Consider the following 24453-nt stretch of genomic DNA (forward strand, 5'->3'; position numbering starts at 1 on the left):
GAAGCAAGCTGTCACCCACAGAGGCCTGAGTCTTCCTTATTCATGACTTGTGTCAAGAATGTGGAGAAAATATGTGACTAGCACAGAAGGGGGAAACAGAGGCAGGTACCAAGTTAAGAGCCAAAGACTGTCCGGTTAGCAAGATCAGCTGGACCCCCAAGGCTTTACACAAAGCAGAAGAGCCAGCCAGCTTCCGTAGGTGAATTCCTGAGATGACTGACCCCCACAGCAGGGACTTCTTACCTCTATACCAGCTCAAGGGTAGGAAACAAGTGTTCAAAGCAACAATGACGTCCACAGTGACGTAGCTTTTTTAGTCTAACGAATGATAAACATCAGACAGAGGCCGTGGAACACGACCCTTCTTGTGATCAACGAGTGTCAGATGAGTGGACTGGAACTACACCATACTCCCCATACACTAGGGTGTGACCTCACTGAGGCATGAGAAACACCTAGGTGGGACTTCAGAGTGACAGAGGACCATGTCCTCATTTAGCCTAGAAGACCACAGTAACAAGACTATACCTTGTCAAACATGTATGGATGGGAAGAGGGGATTGCTGGTCAATTTCTGTATAGAAGGAGTCTGGGTTGTATAAGGAAACCATGGTTCATACATTGTGGGGTGGGCATCATAAACTATTCCAGAACCTCCCTCTGCGGTATTTTCTATATATACCCTCTGTCAAGTTGCCCTATAGCAGTGAAACATAGAGATGAGTCACGTCTGCTTGGGAGCAAGGGCAAGCGACCCCCACTTCTAGAATGGACAGCCAGGAGAAGTTAACAGTCCTCCCTGCATGCACAGGAAAGCATGTTACGTCTAGAGTCGCAAAACAAGTGGGGAGCGAACCAACACTACGTGAGTCCACCTACGACTCTGAAGCTCAGCTTTGGAACACTGCAAGTTCATCCAAATTCAAACTTTGCCTTTAGGGGGTGCGTTTGACATTGTTGCTCAGGCTGCTTCTAATTAAGGGGTAAACTCTGCTTTTATTTGCGGGGGGTGGGGGGGTAGCTGAATGCTTGCTCACGTGGAGTTATAATACAAAGATTTATAAATCTTCCATATAAAGCTGAAAAATGAAGAACTCGGGAAATGAAGTAATATCTTTATTTGTTTTAAATGACGAATAAGCAAAAACAAAGCCAGCTGTGCCGCCATGCTTTTTAGAAATCAGACGTGTAAGAAGCCACAGACTTATAGGATGTGGTCTAATAAACCTAGGAACAGTTTCATTTCCTCTCTCCAACTGGTCAACCCTGCCTCCACGCTGGCTTTGCAGCTGAGCAGCACTGGCTTTCCCCTTCCATGTGGGGCTGTGAGGCCAAGGAGTAAGGCACATCCCTAATCTGGTCCTTTCTGGAAACACACACCTAAAAATGAAGTCAAAAAAGGCTCAATGCTAGCCAGAGGGCAAGTCAACCAAAAATAAGAATAAAAGCTGAATGGACGGAGTGAGTGTACTGTTTTAGTAGCCCCCAGCCCTGACTGGGAAAGTTTAGAGACCGCCCTGCAAAGAGGAAGGACACAGTGAATGAGAAGGCTTCTGACAAAACTAGTTAAGAAGTTTGTCTGCAGGTATTTCGGTGGCATGGTGGTGACAAAGCAATTCCAGGAAAACGCTCTTATCTGAAGGCAGTTACGCTGTGTCACACCCTGTTATTGTCACTAGTCACAGCCCCAGTGCAGTGAGTTTGTGTGGCCAGCTTTAAAACGTACGTGAATAGCACACTAGAAAGAAGTGACTCATGCCTGCCCAGGTGGATGTTGACTTAGTCATATTTACCCAGCCTGTCTATCTACTGAATTCCCTAAGGGAAGAGACGCAAAGGTTAGGACCTACGCCGAACAACAACAAGAGGGGAGAAGGACAATGGATGCTGATCAGAGATGATGTGGAGTATCTCCTGACTGAGACACTTGCTGCAATTCCCAAGAAGGCGGGGTGGCACACAGGACCAAATGCACCCTCCTTCTGGAAAGTGGAGAAAATACTGAACCATGAACGACAGCAGTCTGCCATAGCAGCGTTTTATGGCACCCACTCTCTAGCTGTGTGATCTTAAGGTGCTCCATGGCTCTGGCTCAGTTACCTCTATTTACAGAATGGGCGTGTGCAGCGCTGCCTCTTAAGGCTGCTGTCGGGGTCCAAAGAGTTAATACAGTAGTACAATCCTTTACAGTAGTGCCGGGCCACAGGAAGTCTGTGTGAAATGTCAAAGGATCTCCCTGGGTACCCAGTGGAGCAAGCCTGGCCAGTATTCCATTACCAGGGTTTTTACACATCCAGGCATTGCATCAAGGAGAAGCGAGAGCCTTGCCAATTGAGGTGACAGACTCGGGACTTGCTGTTTGCAGACTGCCAATCATCTGGCTCCCTAGAGCTGTTTCTAGAATGCTCACACCACAGGTCGGGGTTTTCACACTCCACCAAAATTCCTCAAGTAGTGAGTACTGGCCATGTTAAACATAATTCTCCCCACGCAGGACAGAAAGTATGGAAGCAAAGTGTGCCGTGCACACAGCTGAGCAGATCGGCAGTGACTAGTCCATCCTAGAGATGCTCAGGCATGTGGAGTCTCCTGCTTGTGCTTCCTCTATTGACCTCTCTCATGCAGTGGTTTTGTACACGCCTATCTACAGGACAGGGAAACCGAGGCAGAGAGCAGTTTGGTAACGCTCATACTCAGCACCCTTGTGCCTGGCCTATTCACAATCTGTGGGTTTATCCTTCATCAGGCTTTTTGGTTTTTTCTGTACTAAGGACAAGCAGAAGAAATGTTCACAGTCTCTGGCGCCAGGGTTCTAATCGGCTCCTGCAAATCTTGAGCTACAAGGAAGAGAGTCAGTCTCTATTCCATTTCCTCATATCAGAACAGGCACCTGCTGCTCCTTTATCCAGGTCCCAACTCTGACCAAAGGTTAACGAATTACCTTTTGCCAGGCCAGGTGGGCTAGCCTAATCTGCCAGGCCTGGTGGGGTAGCCTTATCCTTGAGAGTCAGAATGAGCTGCTATGCTTAGGAAAAGCTGACCAGGCAGGATCTGCTGAGAAAAGCTTCCACCAGGTCACAGCCACTGCAGAGTGGAAGCCTCGGCGCCCTGCCACACTGAATCAGCTAAACCATCGCGCACACAGCAGGTATTCAGAGAGTGCCTACAGTCCAATCACAGGCATGTCAGAGGTAAGGGAGCAGGAGAGGTTCAAAGCCCTCGGAACACCCTCTGTTTTATCCCCACTTGAATGAAGAGTAATGGTTAGAGCACAGGAATTCCAAGGACCCGGACGTAGGGTCTTCCTAGCACATGCTGTAACAAAGGAGAGCATTCCTTGCCGTTACGGCGGGTGAGAAGAGAACACAAAACGGTGTCAATACGACCCCAACATCAATGCTTCTGAAGTTTGTGAACATGCATGGCTAAAGAAACTCATCAAAAACGAGATGATCAACAGGTCGTACGAGGGGCTGGGTGTGATGTGCCTTCTCATGTTTTTCTACATGTCTCTGGTTCTCCTAAATGGCTGTTTACTGTTTCTTAAGTAGAACAAGGGTTTTAACATGATTTCTTCTGCAATTTCCCTCTCTAGAGGCAAGACATCTGTGTGCATGCTCCATATCTCTCCAGGTGCTCATTCTGCCCACTAGAGAAACTCTGTTTTCTAACCCAGTACCCTCTAGCATACAGCATACACTCAGCACCTAGTAGGGACACAATTATTGGTTTTAAAAGACTCCACTAATTGGCTTGTGAATATTCATGAAAACCAAAACATCATCTTCTATCTAAATCTAAGAGTTACTTTAATTTTTTTTTGAAAGTCTGCATTGATGTTTGCTTTCCTGAAGATAAAAGAATGTTCTGGAAGTTCTTTATTCTTGGGACTACTAATTTGAAGAGAGCTGTCACTCCCGGAGCACAGAGTCGTGTGGGGTATTGACATTGCATTGAATTATTTAAAGGAAATTAACAATGCTTCCTGTCCTTGGAGAACATCTGGGAGCAGCCATGGGGCTGTGCCTGCCTCAGCTAGCCAGGGATCTTGGGAGGTGGGAGGCATTTCTCAGCACCCTGAATTTGAAAAGGAAATCTATACTATAGACTGCTAATTGCTAGTAGCAATGGCCAAGTTGAGCCAATAGCTAGCTTCCCTTCCAGTGGGAGCCATAAAGAGCCCCAGGAAATTGCTTTCTAGGTTCAAGTCTGATGGAATAATGCGCATTCTTGCGTGTGACACTGGGTCACGTGACCTTTACGAGCCAGCTGGGCATCCTGCATCCACTCCGGCACAGCCTCCACCCTCTTCTTGTAAAGTGGCAACTTTATGGCTATGATTTCCCTATCAGTGGTCAGTACGGCCAGACATCATGGCACCTGGAATGAAAGTGACTCAAGGAGAATTCGGGGATGAAGGTGGCAGCATGGGCCCTGCCCTCATGTGAGGTAAACTTTGGATGGGTGGCTTCATTTCAGGGCTGGCTCGTCTCATACCGTCATTCTGCTCCGAGACCTACCTCCAGACACCAGGGCTCCCCAACCTTTTGTAAGGAGTGGCTGCTTTTCATGTCCCTGAAGACTTGCGTGCTGACAGTGAAGTCTGAGGGGGGGTAGAAGTGCTGACAGGCATGTCCCTGAGTGCAGCAAGGGAGGGGACTCTGCTGCCAGGAAGAAAGGGGGACAGAGTGAGGCGTGGCAGGGAGAGGGCCGAGTCACCGAGGCACACCCAGCCCCCAGCCGAAGGAGTCCAGGACTCTCCGCGCCTCCCTGCCATGCAGCTGGGGTCCCTGAGAGACATCGCAAACACAACTTCCTCATGCAGCCCTGCCTACGACGTCCCTCCCCACCATGCCCAGCCCTGAACACATTATCCCCTGTCACACATGGCTGCTCCTTCCTCTCAGCAACCGGCCACCTGGCTGCGCCTTCTCTCTTAACTTACCGTACTGACGCTTCCGTTAGGATGCACTTAGTGGGTCTGCTGGAGTCTGCACCGCGGACTCACACGTGCTTGATGTGCATGTACACCTCATGGTGATACACACTCATGTAGGAATGCACTCACTACCTGAGCTGCTGGGGCTCCTGTCTTAACACTCCTTTGTTCACTTACACTGCAGCCTTCTAAGAGAAGACACAGTAGCACCCCCCCCTCCAACCCTCTGTGGATCAGGAGCTGCACACCTCATGTGTTCAGGAAGTGTGCTGAAGGGAAGTCTACTCAATAGGTGTCAGGTCCCCAAAGCTGCCTTCTCCACCCAGGCCCTAGAGAGGGTTGTGCTGACTACCCATGAACTCCCACAACCACCAAAAGGGGTAAGAGTCTTCTGCCTATTTCACAGAGGAGGAAACTGACTCAGAGACGTTAAGGAGCATGCCCAAGGTCACACAGCTAGAGGGACGGTATGGACTGTGCTTAGTCAACTCCAGCAAACGGCCGCTGTGTAGACCCACATGCCTGGTCAGAAGTTTGTTACAGCTCCACTTACAAGGTAGAGAATTTAGAGGTAGAACTTAGGGGTGTGAAGAAGGGCTACTTCAAAAGAACAAATGCCATTCCGGTTTTCTCAGGTTTGTTGGTTGGTTGGCTGGTGATCCTGGGGGTTGAACCCAGGTTCTTGCACATGCTATGTGAGAGCTCTGACATTGAGCTCTATCCAGCATGAAGGGAGGGGTGAAGGGGGGAAAGGGAGGGAGGGGGGATGGAGGGAGGGAGGGAGGGAGGGAGAGGAGGGTAACTATACCTTTTTATGTTCATTGCAAATAATGGACTGAGTAAACTCACCTAGCCCAGACAACTACAGATAATTCTGGAAGACAAATCAATAAAAATAAAGATTGGGAGCCACAACCCTGGAGTAGCCTACAAGGCCATCACAACACCATCTTTCCATATGCTCTGGGTTGCTTTCAGGTATTACAGCCATCCACAGGCAAACTGAGCTCCCCAGGTGACAAAGGGCTACCAACTGCTGGACGCTGGGGACCTGTCCAGGATCAGCAGCTAAGGGCCAGCAGGAGCACTGGCTGGCTATCATGGGGCTGTCTGATGTCCATCTGGGAAGCAGGACCTTCACGGTACTCACTGGTAAATGGGGTGAGTCACAGGACGTGTGAGCCCAGCTGAAAGATCAGCCCAGCTTTACAGTGGAGGGGACCGTATGAGCTGTGTCTAGGGCACGGACTCACCTGAGTGCCGCCTTCAAGGGCAGCACGGTGAACTCTCCAGCTGTTGCTGGAAGGAGCCCAGCAATGTGAGGACTTAGTGCTTATCGCCTTGCTTTGTTGGTTAACAAAGAACAACCACAAAAGCAAGTCTCCCAGGGGCAAGTGGCTGGAGAAGGGAGCTTGGGAAAGAAATAGGAGAGGCACACAGCGAGCAAGGGCTGCCTTCAAGTACACTGTCTCTGTTACCTTCCATGGATGCTTCCTCGCCGCCCATCCTATCCTCTTAGAGGAACCTCTCCCCTCCCCTACACACACACACACACACACACACACACACACACACACACACACACACACACCTCTATCTATAACCCTAGATACTTTTCCTCCCATGTTTAGGAGTCAGGGAATCTCAGAGCCAAATTTGGTGGTCATATTCCCTGTCTCTGATGAGCCAACAGCTTTGAACTTGCAGGATTCACCTTATCCCCATTTATCTGGTGTCTTTAAGACATTCGCTTCTAACATTGTCATAGAATAGAATGAGTTCTAAGCGCCTTAAAATGTTAGGACATAGAAGTCTGGGGAAGCTCTGGATGTACATGTGAATATAAGGGAAGGGAAGGGCTTTGTAGCCGAGGAGCACAAAGCTCAAGCGGGTGCTAAGAATGATGAATGCTGATTCCAGCAGCTGCTGGGTTCTGTGTTCCATGGCCTTTCCTGGTTTCTCCAGTAATAAAATCTGACATTATTTAGGAGACACTAGCCTGACTCTGTGAAGCTATAGCTGAGGTAGAGTCCATTGCTCCCCCAGCTTGAGGTGTGGGCAGGTTTACTCCGTGTGCACCCACCCTGCACACGGCAACCTCTCAGCACAGACACCGACTCAAAACCGCGTCACAGACATTGAGGGGCAAAGGTAAGAGCTCTCTGGACTTGAATAAGCTTCTATGTGATGAAGTCAACTTGGAGGACGACGGGAGAGCAAAGGGCCTCTGGATCCAGCCACAGGAGCCATCTCCTTCCCCTGGACTTTTCAGTTAGACATCTGCATATTCATGTTCTCAGGCAGCTTGCCTTAGGGATGAAGAGAGAAGAAGAAATTGGAGGAGAGCACTTCAGCCATGGCGGACTGAGCTCAGGGACTGTCCACCATTGAGTGGTAAAGTGAAGAGAAAGGGGGCAGACACTGTAGAGAAGTAAGCGCAGGCCTGAGCTCCTCCTGCCTCGGGGAGCGGTACTACCACATACCGCCCTGCTCTCCTGCTTGGAAAACACTGCCTAGATGTGGTGGATTTCTGAAGGGGCGTTTCTTCCAGAGAAGGAAGACGGAATTAAGGGGCTGTAGCATGTAGCATGCTAATACGGAAGGCAGGCTGGAAGGGACGGAGGGCTTAGTTGCCTAGCACCTAACAACATGGTGTGTTAGGCAGATCTGTACACAGCTACAGGAAACGCCCACAAGTCCAGCAGTATTTGCATATTCCACGATCGTACTTCCTTGTGACCTTACTGCCTCCTTCCATAAGATGCTGGTGATAGTCAAAGTCATGTGATAAAATGGAAGCCAGCAAGTTAAAATATACAAACTGCTTTACTGGGAAACGCCCACACACTCACACACACACAGGCATGCATGCATGCATGCACGCACGCACGCACACAGATGGGAAATACGGAGAAAAAGAGCTGAACAACAATTTAAGAAACAAAACAAAACTGAAAAAACCAACAAGCTCTAAAAATACTGAAACATTCAGAAACATATTGCATTGAATAATATCGGAGTGAAATTGTCCAGCAACTGTTTGCTACTAGAATCTGAGTCAATCTACTAAAGCTGTGGGGGAGGGGGGCTTAAGCTTTACTTTTGGCTCCAGAAAAGTCCCAGCCTTCATAACTGTGTAAGCCAATTCCTTATGTGAAGACTCTTTTTACTATATGTACATCATGAACTATATGTGCCTCCTATTGGTTCTGTGTCTTTGATCAATTTCACATGTTTGGTCTCTACTGGATTGTGCACAGGATGTCCAGATATATACTCAAACTTTATTCTTGGCTTGGGGTGTATGTGGCTCAATGGAGGTCTAACATGTTCAAGACCCTCGGTTTAATCCCTGACTCAAGAAAAAATAAAATGAGGGTAGTGGTGGTGCACGCCTTTAATCCCAGTACTGGGGAGCAGAGGCAGGAGGATCTCTGAGTTTGAGGTTGGCCTGGTCTGCAGCCTGAGTTCCAGGACAGCCAGGGCTATACAGACAAACCCTGTTTTGTTGGAGAGGAAGGGCAAGAAAAAATAAAATTCAAAAAAAAAAAATAAATAAATAAACAAAAGAAAAACAAATTCTGATGTGTTTTGGATGAGTTTAACATTTGAGTGAATGGACTAGTATGGGTATTCCCTAGTATGGGTAGGTTCCTTGTGTCCACAGGTGAAGGCCTGCAGAAACCAGAAAACAGAGCCCCGGATGGAAGAAAGAATTCCTCTGGCCCAATTTCCTTTGAGCGTGACTAAAACACAACTCCTTCCAAAGTATAGAGGCCCTGGGCTGCAGAAGGACATTAACCACCCCTCTGCTAGTCCTTGGTTCTTTGGCAAATGAATGTTGCCTTCAGTCCTCCTGGGTGTCCTGGGTGTCAATCTCAGACCCTCAGACTTCCCAGCCTCATGTGTGGAACAGCTCCTGATGCCAAATCACTTTCTATAACCCTACACAGCATTCACTCGGGTCTGTCTTGGCAGAACCCTAATATATATGGTTGAATTCTGAGGCCATTTTCTCCTCCACTGCAAGTGGAGAGAGACCACCCACAAGTCTCTAAGGGAGAGCAGAGCTTGACCATGGACAAATCTTGCAATCAGTCTGCAGATCTGTAAGCCTGTCCAAGTCCATATACCTGGGGTGTGGAGGTGGGAAGAGAAGAAACTAAAACTCAGATTTTAAAACACCAGCACTTCAGGGCCCTCTAAGAAAATGTTACATCTTCATAGAAATAAATAATCAATTTAACAGAGATACCAACAAGGGCCAGTTAACAAAAACAAGCAAAGTAATGCAAGTTAATGGGAGGAATCCTCATTTTTGTGTCCTATATACACACATATATAAGCTTTCATACAAACAAAGCCAATAGAAAACATTAGCAGCCATCCAACCATATGAACAACCACATACACATAAATATCACCTTGGAGAGAAGCAGAAGGTCTTCCTGGGTCATGGGACCTGACTTCAAGCACCATGAACAATTCTCATCTCAGAAGATGGGGTGACTTTGATGGGAACTAATTACATTTGAACTATGTTCTAACCGCTTATAGTGGAGGCAGAGCATGTGTAATCCAGGCAAAGGATACCATTTTATCATGAAAAACAAGCCCAGATTCATCCCCAAACCCAGGTACCACTATTAACATGCAAATGCATGCAACATTTCTCCATCAGTAATTTTCCAAAAATGTGAGTTGGTGTGAGTGGGTACACATGTGTACATGGCCCACACATGTGCATGACTGCATGCCTGGTCAGTCTGGACTGAATCATGGAAAAGGAAGTCTCAGAGTCAGGACAGACAAATGTCCAGGCCATATACACAGCCTCTCCCTCTTCAAGTGTGCATGTCCCTGCCACTCAAGCACCCCACTCAGAATTGGCATTTGTGGTGATATTTTATTTGTGCTTTAATAAATAAAGCTTGCCTGGAGATCAGAGGGAAAAGGCCAGCCATTATAAGTAAACAAAGAATTCAGGCTGTGGTAGCATACACCCTTGACCCTATCACTTAGCAGGCAGAGTCTCTGTGTGTTCAACACCACACTAGGGAACAGAGCCAAGCGTGGTGACACATGCCTTTAATCCCAGTACCAACCATAGAGTTCTGGAGGTCCGTACAGACAGACAAAAAGTGACAGAGCTGTGTAGGAAGAGGAAGTGATGCAGCTGGGCTAAGAGAGCTCCTTGCAGAACAGAGTAGAAAAGGCATAGAAACGTGAGTGTACAGGAAGAAGCTCTCTCTTTGGAAGCTGTGGGGTTGGTGAGGTGAGGTTAGCTTGTGGCTTGTCCTATTCCTCTGATCTTTCTCTTGGGCTTTAATCCAAATTTCTGGCTCCATATTTTTTATTTAATAAGATCATTTAGAAATTCGTCTACAGGCGAATTAACTGGCATGGAGTGACCATCAATAAGGTCAATGGATATGGGAACAATGTCCACCTGGGCCTTCACATACCCAAACTTAGAGAGGAGGCAAAAGTCCAAATAGAATGAGGCACTCCCACGGAAATGGGGGAGCACAGCCATCTTCACACTTAATGATGCCAGCACTCTGTAACCTCCTCAGCTTCACGTAAGTACAGATAAAGACCAGCACTCTGTAACCTCCTCAGCTTCACGTAAGCACAGATAAAAACCTACAGTGGCTCAGTGTGTCCTGTCAATGAGGCTACTAGCTCACAAGTCCAGAAGCCCTATGTCTCCTCCTCTCTGCTCACTGCCATTACATAAGAAGAAGGTATCTACCTGGAGGCAGACAGCTGCAGCAAGGAGAAAAGGCAATGCAGGATGAAGATGGACTTTGCTATACAAACGTTCTACATGGCCAGGGAAGGCACAAGAATATGAACAGATGACGGCATCCCAAAGGTCCTTCCGGGATAAAACAAAGTTTTGACGACTGGTTCTCCCCATCCCATCTTTGGAAAACAAATCTAGCTATGAAATATTGAGAAGTTGGAAATATGATGTATTTTATCATACACCAGGAAAAAAAAAAAAACCAAGGATATAATGTGTGTGTGTGTGTGTGTGTGTGTGTGTGTGTGTGTGTGTGTGTGTGGTTTTAAGAGTCTGGGACGGTTCGGGAAGGAGGGGAGAGATACTGGAGTCATTTTGAGTGAAGGGGTACTTTTACTCTTTCATCTGCCATCAACACCAAATTACCTCTAACCCTGGAGGTCAAAGCCTTCATTGTACAAAAGGTAACAAGCTGAAGTGGGAGCCATAGCTTTGCCCAGACTTGAGAAATCAGGGTCGAAGAGGCCCAGGCCTGGCTGCAATTCCAAGTCTCACATCCCAGACCCTAGTTGACACCCATGTGAGTTCCTTTCTGCTCTCTAGGATGGTGTGAGAGCTCCAGAGACCTCAAGCAGATGAGAAGAAAAGCGTCTCTCACTTCCATATCCCTTACCCCCATATGGAGCCTGGTGCCCCTGTTCTTAGTGATGTCATCTCTCTAGTAAGCAAATACTCCTGTAAGACCATGCTCAAGGAGGGCACACTCAAGCCTAACCCTCGGGTTCAAGTCCTTCCTCAGTAACGAGCCACTGTGGAAGAACTTGAGACATCAGCTCAGCTTTAAAGAACTACAGGCCGCCAAGAGCTTGGGAGTCCAGCTGATAAAGCGAACACCATGCAGTACTTGCTGTGGCTAGAGGGAGCTCTTTCCCCCAGGCCAGCTTTGTGAAGGAATGTCTATAGATGGCCAAGCTTTTGATAGTGCAACAGCTGTCATTCACGGTGTCCACGTGGAGAACTATGGAGTTGAGTTTTTAAAACTGCAGTTTAAGTTCAGGGTTGTGTTAGGCCACATTAACAGCTATCCTGGGGTGTGTGCGTCCATGAGCTGCAAGTTGAATACCTCCAGCAGTCTTGAGACAGCCATGGCCATGGGACTAAGAAGACCTGTTCAGGCTCTGGGCTGTCTGCCGGGAAATCTTCTCTTTAAAAACTAAATTGTTCCTCATAAAGGGAGAGTAATCTGCCTAAAATGGAGTTGAGAAGTAGAAAACAGAGTGGACAGGTTAGGAATCTCATTCCCCACCAGGACATTTAGATAGCCTTGCTAACTAAGCTGGTATTGATGAACAACCCCCCTCTCCTCCATCAATAGAGTCACATGCTTTAAAATGCAAACGACAGACTTCTACAAGAACCCCGGAATTCATCCTGCAAGTGTTTGAAGAATCCACAAATTGTTAGCCATGGGAACCCCAAATATGGGTCCTCCTTTCCCATTCCACTAACCAGTTGTTAGCATTAGGTAATAATGTACTACTTACTTTTCACTAAATGCTTCCTGATGACACCATCCCCAGGGGGTCTTTGTGCTCTAATAACTGAACGGTTGTGCGAACGAGGGGCTACTTCTGAGAAAATGATATTTAAAGTCTCTAGGTGCTTATGTAAACACACCACAGACATTAAGTTAATGTCATGAAGCACATCAAGCTGAAAAATTTTAAAGTCAGTTCGAGAGACTATAAAGGAGGAATTATGACAGAAGACTCTGAAGATGGATATATTCAGAAGACAATGATTCCCACCAGCAGGACTGATCTTGAATGATAATATCTTGTACAAAAATAGGAGCATACACGACCATCTAAAGAGAGCCTTGCCAACTCCATTAGTTAGCATCCCTGGCTACAAAATGATACTTGCCACCCAAAAGTGCCCTCGGGGGATGGAGGGACCACTACTGCCAGTTGGTCCATTGGGAGAGAGATTGCCTTTATTACCCATGAGCCTATTCCAGAGGGTTGGGGATTCCAGAGTAGACCCAGCTTGGAGGACAGTGATGTGGCCAAAGCAGGTTTGTTTGCTCAGATTAGACCTTATCTGATTCAGCTGCTTTCTCATATGAGATTTGGGATTCTCAGTGGGAAAGGAGGAGTGAGAATCCTGGCCAAAAAAAAAAAAAAAAAAAAAAAAAAAAAAAAAAAAAAAGGATCTGTAGAGCCCGAGTCTTAGCCTACCTCCTTCTAATCAAATACTTGTATCTTTATTAGTAAAGAGAGCTCTGTGTGCAAACACACACACAGGAGCTTGTGTGTGTGTGTGTGTGTGTGTGTGTGTGTGTGTGTAGAAGGATCAGACAGTGTTCCAATTTTTATTGTTGTTTTAAGGCAGAGCTTAAGCTCAACATAGAGCTGAGGAAGTTCTTGCAGGCTTGATCTTCCTGCCTCTGCCTCCCAAATGCTGGGCTTACAGGTCTACACTCCCATACCCGGCCTGTGCGGTACCAGGCCTGGTACATGCTGAGCAAGTCCTCTCCGGTCTTTTCTGTGTGCTTGTTTTGTTTCTGAGACAGGATCTCAGCTACAGCTCTACTTGGCCTAGGACTCGCTATGTCGACCAGGCCGACCTCAGACTCACAGAGATCTGTCTGCCTCTGCCCGTCTCTACACCACCCCATCCCTGCTCTGTAAAATGAAGCCAGCACCCTGTGTGTAACGTGAGTAGACAAGACACTTCCAGGACACGAATGCCAGCAACATGGGGGGTAGCCATCAGAGCATCTGACCCAGGCAGACTCCATCCTGAGCAAGACCCTGCTGCCTTCCCTCAGCCAACCGACCAAAGAGCAACATCCACAGAACAGACCCCTTGAGCTCTGCTCTCAGAACACAAACCTCGCCGTGCCTCTCAACTCTTCGGTGGGTTCAAAGCAGCCACCTGAAAAAGTAACCAGGAAGGAACCCCCAAGCAGGAGGAGATCCCCAGGGCGGACACGGCTCTCGCCTCCTCAGACTGTTGGCTGCCAGGTGAATGATTAGCACATCGGCAAGGATTACCAGCGGAAAACACAGACGGAAGAGAAATGGTTCTATCAGGGACGTGCTCCAGCCACTGCAGGTAACATCTCCACCCTCAGTCAACCCACAGAGAGACTAAGCAAAAATGGCTACTGTTTCACTGATTGTAAGCCTTGATTCTTCAGAGACTGTGAATACTGAAATTTCCTTGCTCCATCCATCATTTGCCCCTAGATAGCCTCTGCCGAGGTACAGACCCATTGAAATATACAGGCCCCTCACAGATTTGAAAATTTTTGTTCCTTAATATCCCTTAACTTTAAAAAAGAAAAGAAGTTTTGCAAATTAAACAAACATGAGCTTAGGTGGTGGTTTTTAATTTTGAAATTTTTCTTAAATAAAACACAGTCAATCTACACAATGGAATATTACTCAGTCAGCTAAAGGATGAAGTACTGGTATACTTGATGATACCTGGATATTGAAAGCACTGAGCCAAGTGAAAAAAGCCAGTCACAAAGGATCACAGATTGCATAATTTCCATGGGTAAGTGAAGGCATAAAACAAGGAACTCTATAGAAAAAGAAAGGATTGATGGCCGTCTAGAGACAAGAGAACAGAGGAACAGGAGTGGCAGCTGATGGAAGTATTTTCTGGAGGAGGTGGTCAGGAGGGAGCATGCAACAGTCCAACACTGTGGTGGCAGTTGAACAATACCATAAATACACTAAAACCATTGCTCTGCCTTACGTGGTGAGCTCCATGGTGTATGAATAAATTGATCTGTCATTAACTCTAGGGTTTAAATTAACTTAATTGTCCATTATCTTATCTCTGTGTGAGTGCTTTCTATTTCACTCTGAACACATTTTACTGGAAATGTGTGTACAGCTCTGTGAATCAGGTAAGACAAAAATTATTCTTTCTATTTTACAGGAAGCACAGGTACACGCACGAACGCACGCACGCACGTACGCACACACGCGTTGTGGGGTGGGGTGGGGGCTTTGTTTGCTAGGTGGGCTCTAGGAACCCTGGAAAGAAGACTGAATTATAGGACATGAGTGGAGGATCATAGGTCTCTCAATCCCCTGACATAAGGAAGGGAGGGATCGCCAGCTCTTTCTGGGTGTCTAGAGATGTGTGTGGTTGCCTCACACAAATAGTGTGGCTAAACAAAAGACATCAAAAAATGGCAGCCGACTCGTTGGAACTCTTCTAAACCGTATGAAATTCAGATTAAACAATTTAGCTTAAAAAGAAGGGAAGGGGGAGTGTCACCCCTTTAGTACATATCTTATGGGGTGAAAATGCACCCAATTAGATGTGCCCATATAATTTTCACATCAAACATCCTGGGCTCCCAAAGGTGACTAATGGCACTGCTTGCTTGGATTTTCCCAAGTTTTCAAGAGCCGTGACAGCCCTCTTCAACAGAGCCATTTAACGTAGCAGAGGTTAAGGTAGGAGCCACGAACACTTGCTTTTCTTAATTTACACCTTTCATCTACTTCCCCAGATGTGTCTTGGAAGGGCCAGGAAACTGATGATGTACTGTCCATAGGCACTCTCTTAAGAAGAGATTTACAAAGCAAAATGTAAATCCCAGAAGACAGCACGAAACTATTCTTTAATTTTGATTTATTGTTTTCATTTGTGTGTGAGTGTGTGCAGATGCATGTGTCGGCACATGAGTGTGGAAGCCGTAGGTCAGCCTTGGGTGTCACTCCTCAGGCGCCATCCACTCATTTCCTCCTCTTTAGTCTCTCAATGAGATCTGGATTCACTATTTAGGCGAGGCTGGCCGCCTGTGTGCTCCAGGGCCCCATCTCCACCTCCCCAACTCTGGGGTTCTAAGTGGGCACAACCATGCCCAGCTTTTCACGTGGGTGTCGTGGATCAAAGGCGGGTCCTCCTGCTTGTGCGGGAAGCACTTCCCTCGTGAGCCATCTCCCAGCCCCCTGACACTAGACTGTCGGGTGTGGGGTAAGATTTAGCAATCTGGAAGTAGAAAGATAGTTTGGGGTTGGGTCCTTTCATTTTAAGAAGAACGTTGGGTAAGTAGGAAGCCAAGGTTGTGACAAATGGAAACAGAATGTCATTCTCCCTGCACCCTGACACACACACACACACACACACACACACACACACACACACACACACACACAATTCTCGCTTATACTAAAGCAAAACACAGCTCAGAAGGAACAGATGTGTGCATTCAGTAAACCAGCTGTGGTGGTAGTGCACACCTGCAATCCCAGCACTCCGGAGATAAAGGCAAAAAGATCAGGGGTTCAAGGCTATCCTCAAGTAAACAGCAACTCTGAGTCCAGCGTGGGTTGTGAGACCTTGTCTTAAAATAAAACAAACAAGCAAACAAACAAAATAAGGGAATAATAGGAGTACTTGGTAAGCCACTAAATTTTCGTAAACATGTAAGAGAGCTGGGGGTGTTAAGGTGTTAAAAACACATATTTACACATCTGCAAACTGGCTCTTAAAGACATCTCTCCACATCTTACTTTATTCTTTAGTTGTCCAATAAACTCTCATATTAAAGTGGGGCTCCTCTGCTGCCATGCTACTGTCCAGAGGATACTTTTCTGTGTTTGGGGGCCGGGGGGGACAGAACAGAACTGCTTCTATCCACTGGATGACACAGCAGACCCTGCCCAGCTGGGACAGTCCAGACAGTCCAGTCATCTGCTGAACACAACCACCCACCGGAGAGCCAGAGTCAAGACTACGGGTCTGAAAACGTTCACATGCCCAAGGCTGGTGCACAGCCTGGCTGGCAAAGACTTGGGTCACTGCAGCAGCTCGCAGCAAGCCTCCAACCTTCAAGTTCAAATCCAAATAGTCAATGGAGATCAGGAAACCCAAATACTAAACAGGCCATGGTCTACCCACTTCTCAAGCCCCACAACTCCAAGTGTCCTTAGTACTGTAAATTACAGGGTATGAAGCCACAGGATTAGTAATAGCAAGGACAGTAAGGCTACAGATGGGCGCAGGGTGAGGCTCTGGGTATGCCTAGGCTTCTTTGAAACCCACAGCTTTCCAAGCGCCCATCCATAGCGCAACCACACACACACACACACACACACACACACACACACACACACACACTACTCTCATTTCTGGAAGGAAGTGAGGCGAAATTGATGGTAGCAAAGTTGGCAAAGGATAGTATTTTTATCTCTTGTCTTCTCAAAGGAAGAATCCAAAGTACAAAATAATAAACCTGAGCCCAAGTCTAACTCATAAATCCAGAATGTTCTGCATAAAGTCAGTCCAAGTGTCTAAAAGGTCCAAGACGATGTGCATGACCAGGGAAGAGGAGAGCTGGCACCGGCCACCATGCTGACCTTTGGTGTATGAGTCAGCTGCCGACCTCCCTCTCACTGCCAAGGGTACACACCCCTCTGGGGAGCTAAAGGCCAGCTGGGAAGGATAGACATAAAGATCTGCAGCAGCAGGAGATGCAGGGTGCACAGACCCTAAGCCCAGGTACAACTCCAGAGCATCCCCTCCAAACAGAATAAATGTTCTGATACAGCAGCACCATCCCTGGCGTGGGGGTTGCTTTCTGGACACTGTGCCAGCCAGTGACGCCGCTGGGAATGGTCTAGGCCACAAGGAAGGGCGGCAGGCATGAGGGCCTGGCCGCCTGGCAGGGTGACTCATGTTCAGGCTAACAGGTTGGGAAGTGAAGGCAAGGTGGGGGAGGAAGCAGCTGCAGGGGAGTCAGGAATGGCCTCTGTTCATTCAAACGCACACGATCATGATCACCAGAACCCAGACATTCGGGGTTGATCAGGTTACCATGGTAACCCTTCTCTCTGGGACCCAAGGAGAAGGGGAGTCAAAACTGTCCCTGTGGTCACGAGTGAAAACTGGAAAGATGCTTGCTTGAAAAACAGAGACACCATCAGGCAGTGGTGGTGCCCACCTTTAATCCTAGTACTCAGGAGGCCAAGGCAGGTGGGTCTTTGTGAGCTTGAGGTCAGCCTGGACCACAGAAGGAGAGGCAGAGGGAGGGGGAGAGGAGGGAGGGGAGGGGAGGGAGGGGGAGGGGGAGGAGGAGGGAGAGGCAACAGAGACCCACTCAGGTCTGTTTCTCATACATGTGACTCCTCCGGCCACCAGCGTTCCAGTAAAGGGCTATTACTCTAACTCGGGGGCCAGGTTCATCACTTGGTACTAACACCTGGATTTATTAAACTTCACATTTTCACCCAAAAGATCTCATACCCATTATCATGACCACTACAGTGTATGTAGAAAATCAAATTGCTTCATTTTCTTCCTTTTATTCCCCTGGAAGTCAAGCATTCATGCATGTGTACATGCATGTCCCAGTGTGTGTTGCTGGACATGTGTGCACATAAGAAGTGGGCCAGAGGCTGCCATCGGACATCTATTCTGATGGCTCTCTATCTCATATACCGAGGCAGGGTCTTTCCTTTGAACCAGAGTTTTCCGACTCGGCTAGTGCAGCTAGCCAGCTTGCTCTAGGGACCCCGTGGCTGAGTTTCCTCAGTGTGGTTACTGGTAGGCTACCACATCCACATGAGTGCTGGGGACCCACACTCTGGTCCTCATGCTTGGGAAGTGACTACTTTGTCCAGTGAGTCATCTCCCCAGCTTTCGCCCCAACATCTCATGCAAATTTTCCAGACATAACCAAGATGTGCTGGCTCCCTTTATGTATTTAGCATGAAAACAAGTACATAATTAGAAAAGTGTATTTGTAGCAAGTTGTCAGGGTACCAAAGTGGGCATCTCCTTGGAGACTGGTGCTATGGCCAGTGTATCGACATGACTTTCCTCAAGCACCCACAGGCAAGCCAGCCCTGACCTACAGTGATCTGCTCTCATTAGAGGCCATGAACATGGCCCCGGGTTTAGGCTTGCAACACCTGCCTCATGGAGGATGGCACCATCTCCACTATCCGGGTTCCCTCCCTGCCAGGCTAACCAGGACACATTTCCGGAGGACAGACCCATGGACTCATGGCAGCTAGCTCATACAAAAGCACCCAGCTGTCTCAAGCTCAGCTCAGTTTCAATTCAGGCACCTGCAGAATTTGGGCCAGTGCCGAGTTCCAACACTGATAACATTCCCTCCAGCTGCTGCTCTGAGAGGAAAGGTAAGATTCTTCCCTTCCGAGTGTGAACTGGGGAAGGAAGTGGCAGAGATAAAGGCAGAACAGGGCTGGTTTCCAGCAAAGCCCATGCGGTGGTGTCAGCACAGGAGAATCTGCACACTCCACACTACTCTGACATCATAGGTGTCGTGTTTTCTGCCCCGGCCGAGGCCTGAGTTAAGAACGCCCTGTAAGGGTGAGCACCTGCAGTGAATGGACATAGTGAGAGAGGAATGCTCCCCACCCCAGCAGAAGCACTAACCTGCTAACCGCTAACCCTCCACTCATTCTGACACTCTCTGGGCCCACTCACAAAGTCAGCTGGGAACTTCCTGTCTTCCAAGGCCAAGAAGAGAGAAGCAAAGGGACAATGATTTCCACATATCCAGAACTGAGAGGCCAGCCTAGTTAGGAGTCCATCGAAACCCTCACTTCGTAAGTGAAAGGAACAGATTTCAGAGCAGGCTGGTCCAGAGAAACAGCCTCTACTAGCTGTCACCCATGATTTGGGTTACCGCAGAAAATGGGGAGTACACACTAAAGGACCCCTAGGACCCCTGAGCTTATGGGTAAGTGATGTGAATGTTCCAAAACTGACTGTGCTCCTGGTGAGCATCACTACCCCCAAGTTCACCTGGGTCACAGACTGTACACTCTACACTGGGAAGCTGCATGGCAAATGAGTTACATCTCAACAAAGCTGGCAAGAATACGTGTGTTTAGAAAGCTACCCCGGCTTCCGCCATGGCAAACAGGGTTTTCACCTTCCCCTGCCTGAGTCACCTTTTAATAGTAATCTCCTGGAGACGCAGGCACTGAGACCCCAGCACCTCACACAGTGACAGCGGGTATCTCCTCTGAGATGTCACGCACACAAAGAACCTAGGGCGCTCCAGAGACCACGTCTATTTTAGACACCCTCCCTTAGGGGTTTTCTAAAGGAGGCTCAGATGGAAATAGACTATTCTTCTTCCCTTCAGTATTGAGACTTTGGCCAACTTCTAAAACAAACAAACAAACAACAACAAAAAAAAACTCTTCAACTTTTTATATGCCTGATTGTAGAATTACAATGAGTGCCTCTCATGGAAATCTGGTACAGCCTGTTGTAAGCACAAACATACAAATATCCCTTGATGTTTGTCTTATATTAAATGTTTGCTTCTTGTTCTATGATGTTCCCACATTAACCTGAGAATAAAATGTCAGTTCCCCACATGTGCACACGCGCGCGCACACACACACACACACACTCACGCGCGCGCGCGCGCGCGCGCACACACACACACACACACACACACACACACACACAAGCAACACTACAGAAGCTGTAAAGGCGAGTCTACACGGCCCAGCACACCAGCATCCTGTAGAGCTCTTCTATAAAACAGCCAGGGGACTCATGTAGCTTCCAACAGATTGACAGAAAGGTGGTGGCCCTGGCAGCCCTTAGGTGACAATATGTAAGGGATGGAAGAGGAAGCAAATGCCAGTACTCGAAGATACCAAATACAGGACTAAGAATGCCACATCCCCAGTGAACTCAAAATAAACCCACTGCCAAGCCAAGTAAACTGACTAGATGCCTGCTCACTCCCTAAGCATACTCTTCCACATCACCTGTCACAGGACCCAACAGAAGCCACATCTTCTCCCATGACCTCCCCCTCCTGGCTTCAACCATTACTTCAGACAAAAATGGCACCATGTTAAACAAGGCCAAAGAGCACCCTACCCCAGAACTTTTGCTGAGGCAAGCTGAGTGACAGCTGAGTTCCACCAACCTCCAGTTCACAACAGAATGACCCCTGACCCTCCATCCTCCAACCCCCACCAGAAGCTGCAGTCAGACAGAGGATACTCATCCATCAGATGCCCACCCCCCCCAGGGCTTATCAGAGTCAATGAACTCGATGGCTTTTAGAAAACGGGGTTTTAACAATGCCAAGGAGAGAGGTAAAAGACCTCCCCCTTACAAGATAAAAAAAAACAAAGATGGGGTTTTACTTTGTAGCTCAGGCTGGCCTGGAGCTTGCTATGTGGTCTAGGCTAGCCTCAAACTCATGACCATCCTGCATCAGCTCTCTTTTCCATTTCACCTTTTCCAGATGTCTGACACCTCTGTCACTAGTAAGTACCACTGCGTGAGTTTCCCAGGTTATAAAGGTACATTCAGTAGCCTCAGGCGTCTCTCGTGTGTGACAATGCACCTGCATGTCCCTAGGCCCACGATCCTCGTGCATAAAGGAACAGAATTTCTCCATGTGGAACTGTTTGTCAAGACCAGAGCAATGCCACGCTCATCTCTCTTCTTCAGAACTTGAACTCACAGCCTCTGCTGAGAAGTCTGCAAACAGAGCCCTCCCATGCAGGAAGCATCGTCACCAGAGCGCCCGCCCTCTGTCCTTCTGTCCTAGGGAATCAGCTTTGGTAAGGGAACCTCAGCTCGATGATGAACCCCAGTGTTAACCATCAGAAAGAAGACTGCTGGAGCAGGGTTGCCAGCCATTTCCACCGTGAAGGAGCATCCACCAGCCCTCGACTCACTTCTTAGAGGCCTCCACACTCTCTCTGAACATGCTGGCTCTCCATAGTCTTCTGGAAGGTGTCTCTGACTTAAGCAAGCAGGTGGCAAACAGCCCTGCATCACCAACACACTTGCCCCCTAAGCTAGAAATAAACAGGTTTTCATAATGCCCCCTCACCTACTATCCCCTCCTGTTTCTGAAGTCGGCCCACTGTGGACCCCTGAGAAATAGCCAGCTCTCTGTCAAAACCATGTGACGGAACTCAGGATAACGGGATGTAACCAAGCCTGGACAGTGACTGGTAACATAGTCTCTCATACAAGTACCACAGCCTCCATCCAGAATTAAGTATTATATTCTTGTGTTTGTTTGATTGATTGTCTAGAAACTACAAAAAAGACTTTAGGAGCCCAAGATAAAGGGATGGCTGCAGGGCACGTGGGAAGTGCAAAGGACCAAGGTGGAGTTGGGTAAATAAGGTTAGGGCGCAAAGTATGAAAGGACCAAGAAGGGGGGCAGGGCGAACCTGCAGGCAGGAAACAGGAAGAGACAGACAGTAAGGGAAGGGCCGTGTAAAGCCATGGTGAGGCACAAAAGATGGGTATCAGCACCTCTGGTGGTCTCCACACAGTCTGGGCTCCAGAGCCTGCACCCCAGGCCTCCCATGGCTGACATCCAGCGGCGGTTAGTGTCTGTGCTCTGAGCACTTGGACGTCCTTCTCAGAGGTCTCATGCCACGTCAGAGGGTCCTGTCCCTGACTCTTGTGCAGCCTCACAATAAGCCACACACACCCCCAGCTAAGACCCCTTGCTCCCCAGAGAGCCGCCTCCATTTCCAGCAGCTGGAAGGACCCAAAGATGGCTTCTGGTGGGCTAACCATCATTAACTAAATCCCAGTGTAGAGCACCTGGGTGGGTATTCACAGGAAGCAAAAACAAGAGTAGACAGATCGGAGGCAGAAAGCCTTTTATGTGCAGAGTGGTCACACCGAAGGAGACCTGCCCAGCTAGCACACTTCCACACAAGATGGGCAGTCCCTCAGGACTGAGTGTCCTCAGCAAATTTAACAAGGCATTTAATGCTTAAAAAACAAACAAACAAAAAAAAACTGTTTTTTTTTTTTTTTTTGAAAAGGACTTCAGGATCTCACTAAAGTCTATAAAATTGTAGTGCATGTCACAGAGGAAGACCTGGACCCAATTAAAGGGGTTCCTAAGGGTCCTCAGAGACTATGAGAAGATAAAATCCTGGCTTTCTCCAGACTTTGAGGATCTACCCATCAGTCTGTCTTCCATTCTGTAGGCAAAGTCTAGAAAGCATAGCCTAAGTTCAGGCTCTAAGAATTAAATGAGATAGATAGATAGATAGATAGATGATAGATAGATAGATAGATAGATAGATAGATAGAAGAAAGAAAGAAAGAAAGAAAGAAAGAAAGAAAGAAAGAAAGAAAGAAAGAAAGAAAGAAAGAAAGAAAGAAAGAAGAAAGAAGGAAGGAAAGAAGGAAGGAAGGAAAGAAGAAAGAAAGAAAGAAAGAAAGAAAGAAAGAAAGAATCCTAGATAGTCCTTTTTCTTTTAAAAAAGAAGTTTTTCCATGAGGGGAAAAAACATGCCGAGACTTGCCCAAGGTCATGTGGCAAGTTAGAGGCTGTGACAGTGATTCTGGCTCCAAGGTCTGAGCCCGGCACTCCTTCCCTTCTGTCCTGGCATTTAACTTTCAACACACTGAGAAATTCTGTGAGATCCAAACATAATTTTACAAAATCCTAGCACTGCTTCTCATGAAATCTCACAGAGAAAACACATTGCTTCTCAGCAGCTTCCAGAACACCTGGACCACGGTGGAGGTGGGGTCATGGGGGGGTGGGGGAACAGGGAGGTTTCCTGCTAATAAAATCACTTCCAACCCCAACTGACCCACATTTAGAAACGGTGATCCAATTAATCTGACATTAGTCAAATCTGTGCTGCAGCCCAAACATTTGAAAATTTACTTTGGGTTGAATATAACCAGAACATTCGCCTGCCAGTGAGTCGTCTGAAGTTCATCTCTTTGTATGACAGCATCCACACTCAGACTCCAGGCCTTCTGGAGACAGCCCTACAGACTCTTAGCTTGTGGACTTAGTCCAAGGTCCTCAAAGTATATATCATTGTCCAATCCACATAATGCATTAATAACAAGGGCTATTATGTTGATTTATTCTAAGTCAGTCACAGCAGAAATGCATATTCTTTGGGGCACTCTTCAGCTAGATGTTCAAATGCACCATAGTTCTATGAAGGTTAATTAACGTCCACTCGTCCCGACAGAACAGCGGTAAATTGGATGCTCTGATATTGTCTTCCAATGAAGACTCTGAGATCTTGTTCCCCTCACACTACAGACCAACTCCTCCCCGTGGGGAGATGGCTGAAGGGAGGCTGGAAGGTGGCCATCTTTTCAATGGTGTGCCTACGGAGAAGCAGCAATCTGACCTTATCCTCTATCAATGCTGGTAACTCTTCCAAGTGGTCAAAACCAATGGGCAAACTTGGAAGTGCAGAGCCTTTGCTCATAGACTCCTGCAAAACCAATCAGCAGGCTCCTGCCAGTGCTGACGGGTCCTCAGGACTCACTCCAGGTTCACTGTCACTCTTTGAATACAGCTTGAGACTGGTCCATTAGTCTCCCCCAACCCCCATACAGCCAAAAGTGTGTTTGGAACTTTTTTAATATGTACTTCTGTTGATTTCAGAGTGTATGCCCACAGGAGCATTACCATCTCAGTTCTAAAGGTGCTTCTGTACTTTGACATTTCTACAATGAGGTGCCTAATCATACAAATTTAACACAGTGTTGCTTTGCCCCTTGAAAATATATTATTCTGGGCAAATCTTACAATTCATGATGTATTAGAATTGAGAAAATACTGTGTTGAAGAGAGTACTTCTAGGATCCTTGAATCTACATCATTTCTTGCTTGCATGCATGACATAGGCCAGGTAAAAATGATGTTAGTCATTGGCCGTTTGTCAGTGGTGGCGCACACCTTTAGTCCCAGCACTTGGGAGGCAGAGAC

The 24453-nt window shown here is 47.5% G+C and overlaps 1 protein-coding gene across 38 annotated transcripts in view; it reads right to left on the reverse strand.

The window, feature by feature from the left end:
• The window catches only part of Tcf7l2 (transcription factor 7 like 2), a 192333-nt gene that overhangs the window by 65381 nt on the left and 102499 nt on the right, over window positions 1-24453 (reverse strand). The window contains exon 5 of one of the 38 annotated variants that reach the window (XM_028875134.2): window positions 4521-4661. The exons of the other annotated variants lie outside the window; for them this stretch is intronic. Coding sequence (XP_028730967.1) covers window positions 4521-4661 — 141 coding nt within the window. The remainder of the gene's footprint in view (window positions 1-4520; window positions 4662-24453) is intronic. 38 annotated transcript variants of the gene reach the window in all.

Source organism: Peromyscus leucopus, chromosome 1 (assembly GCF_004664715.2).
Source record: "Peromyscus leucopus breed LL Stock chromosome 1, UCI_PerLeu_2.1, whole genome shotgun sequence".
NCBI classification, from domain to species: domain Eukaryota; kingdom Metazoa; phylum Chordata; class Mammalia; order Rodentia; family Cricetidae; genus Peromyscus; species Peromyscus leucopus.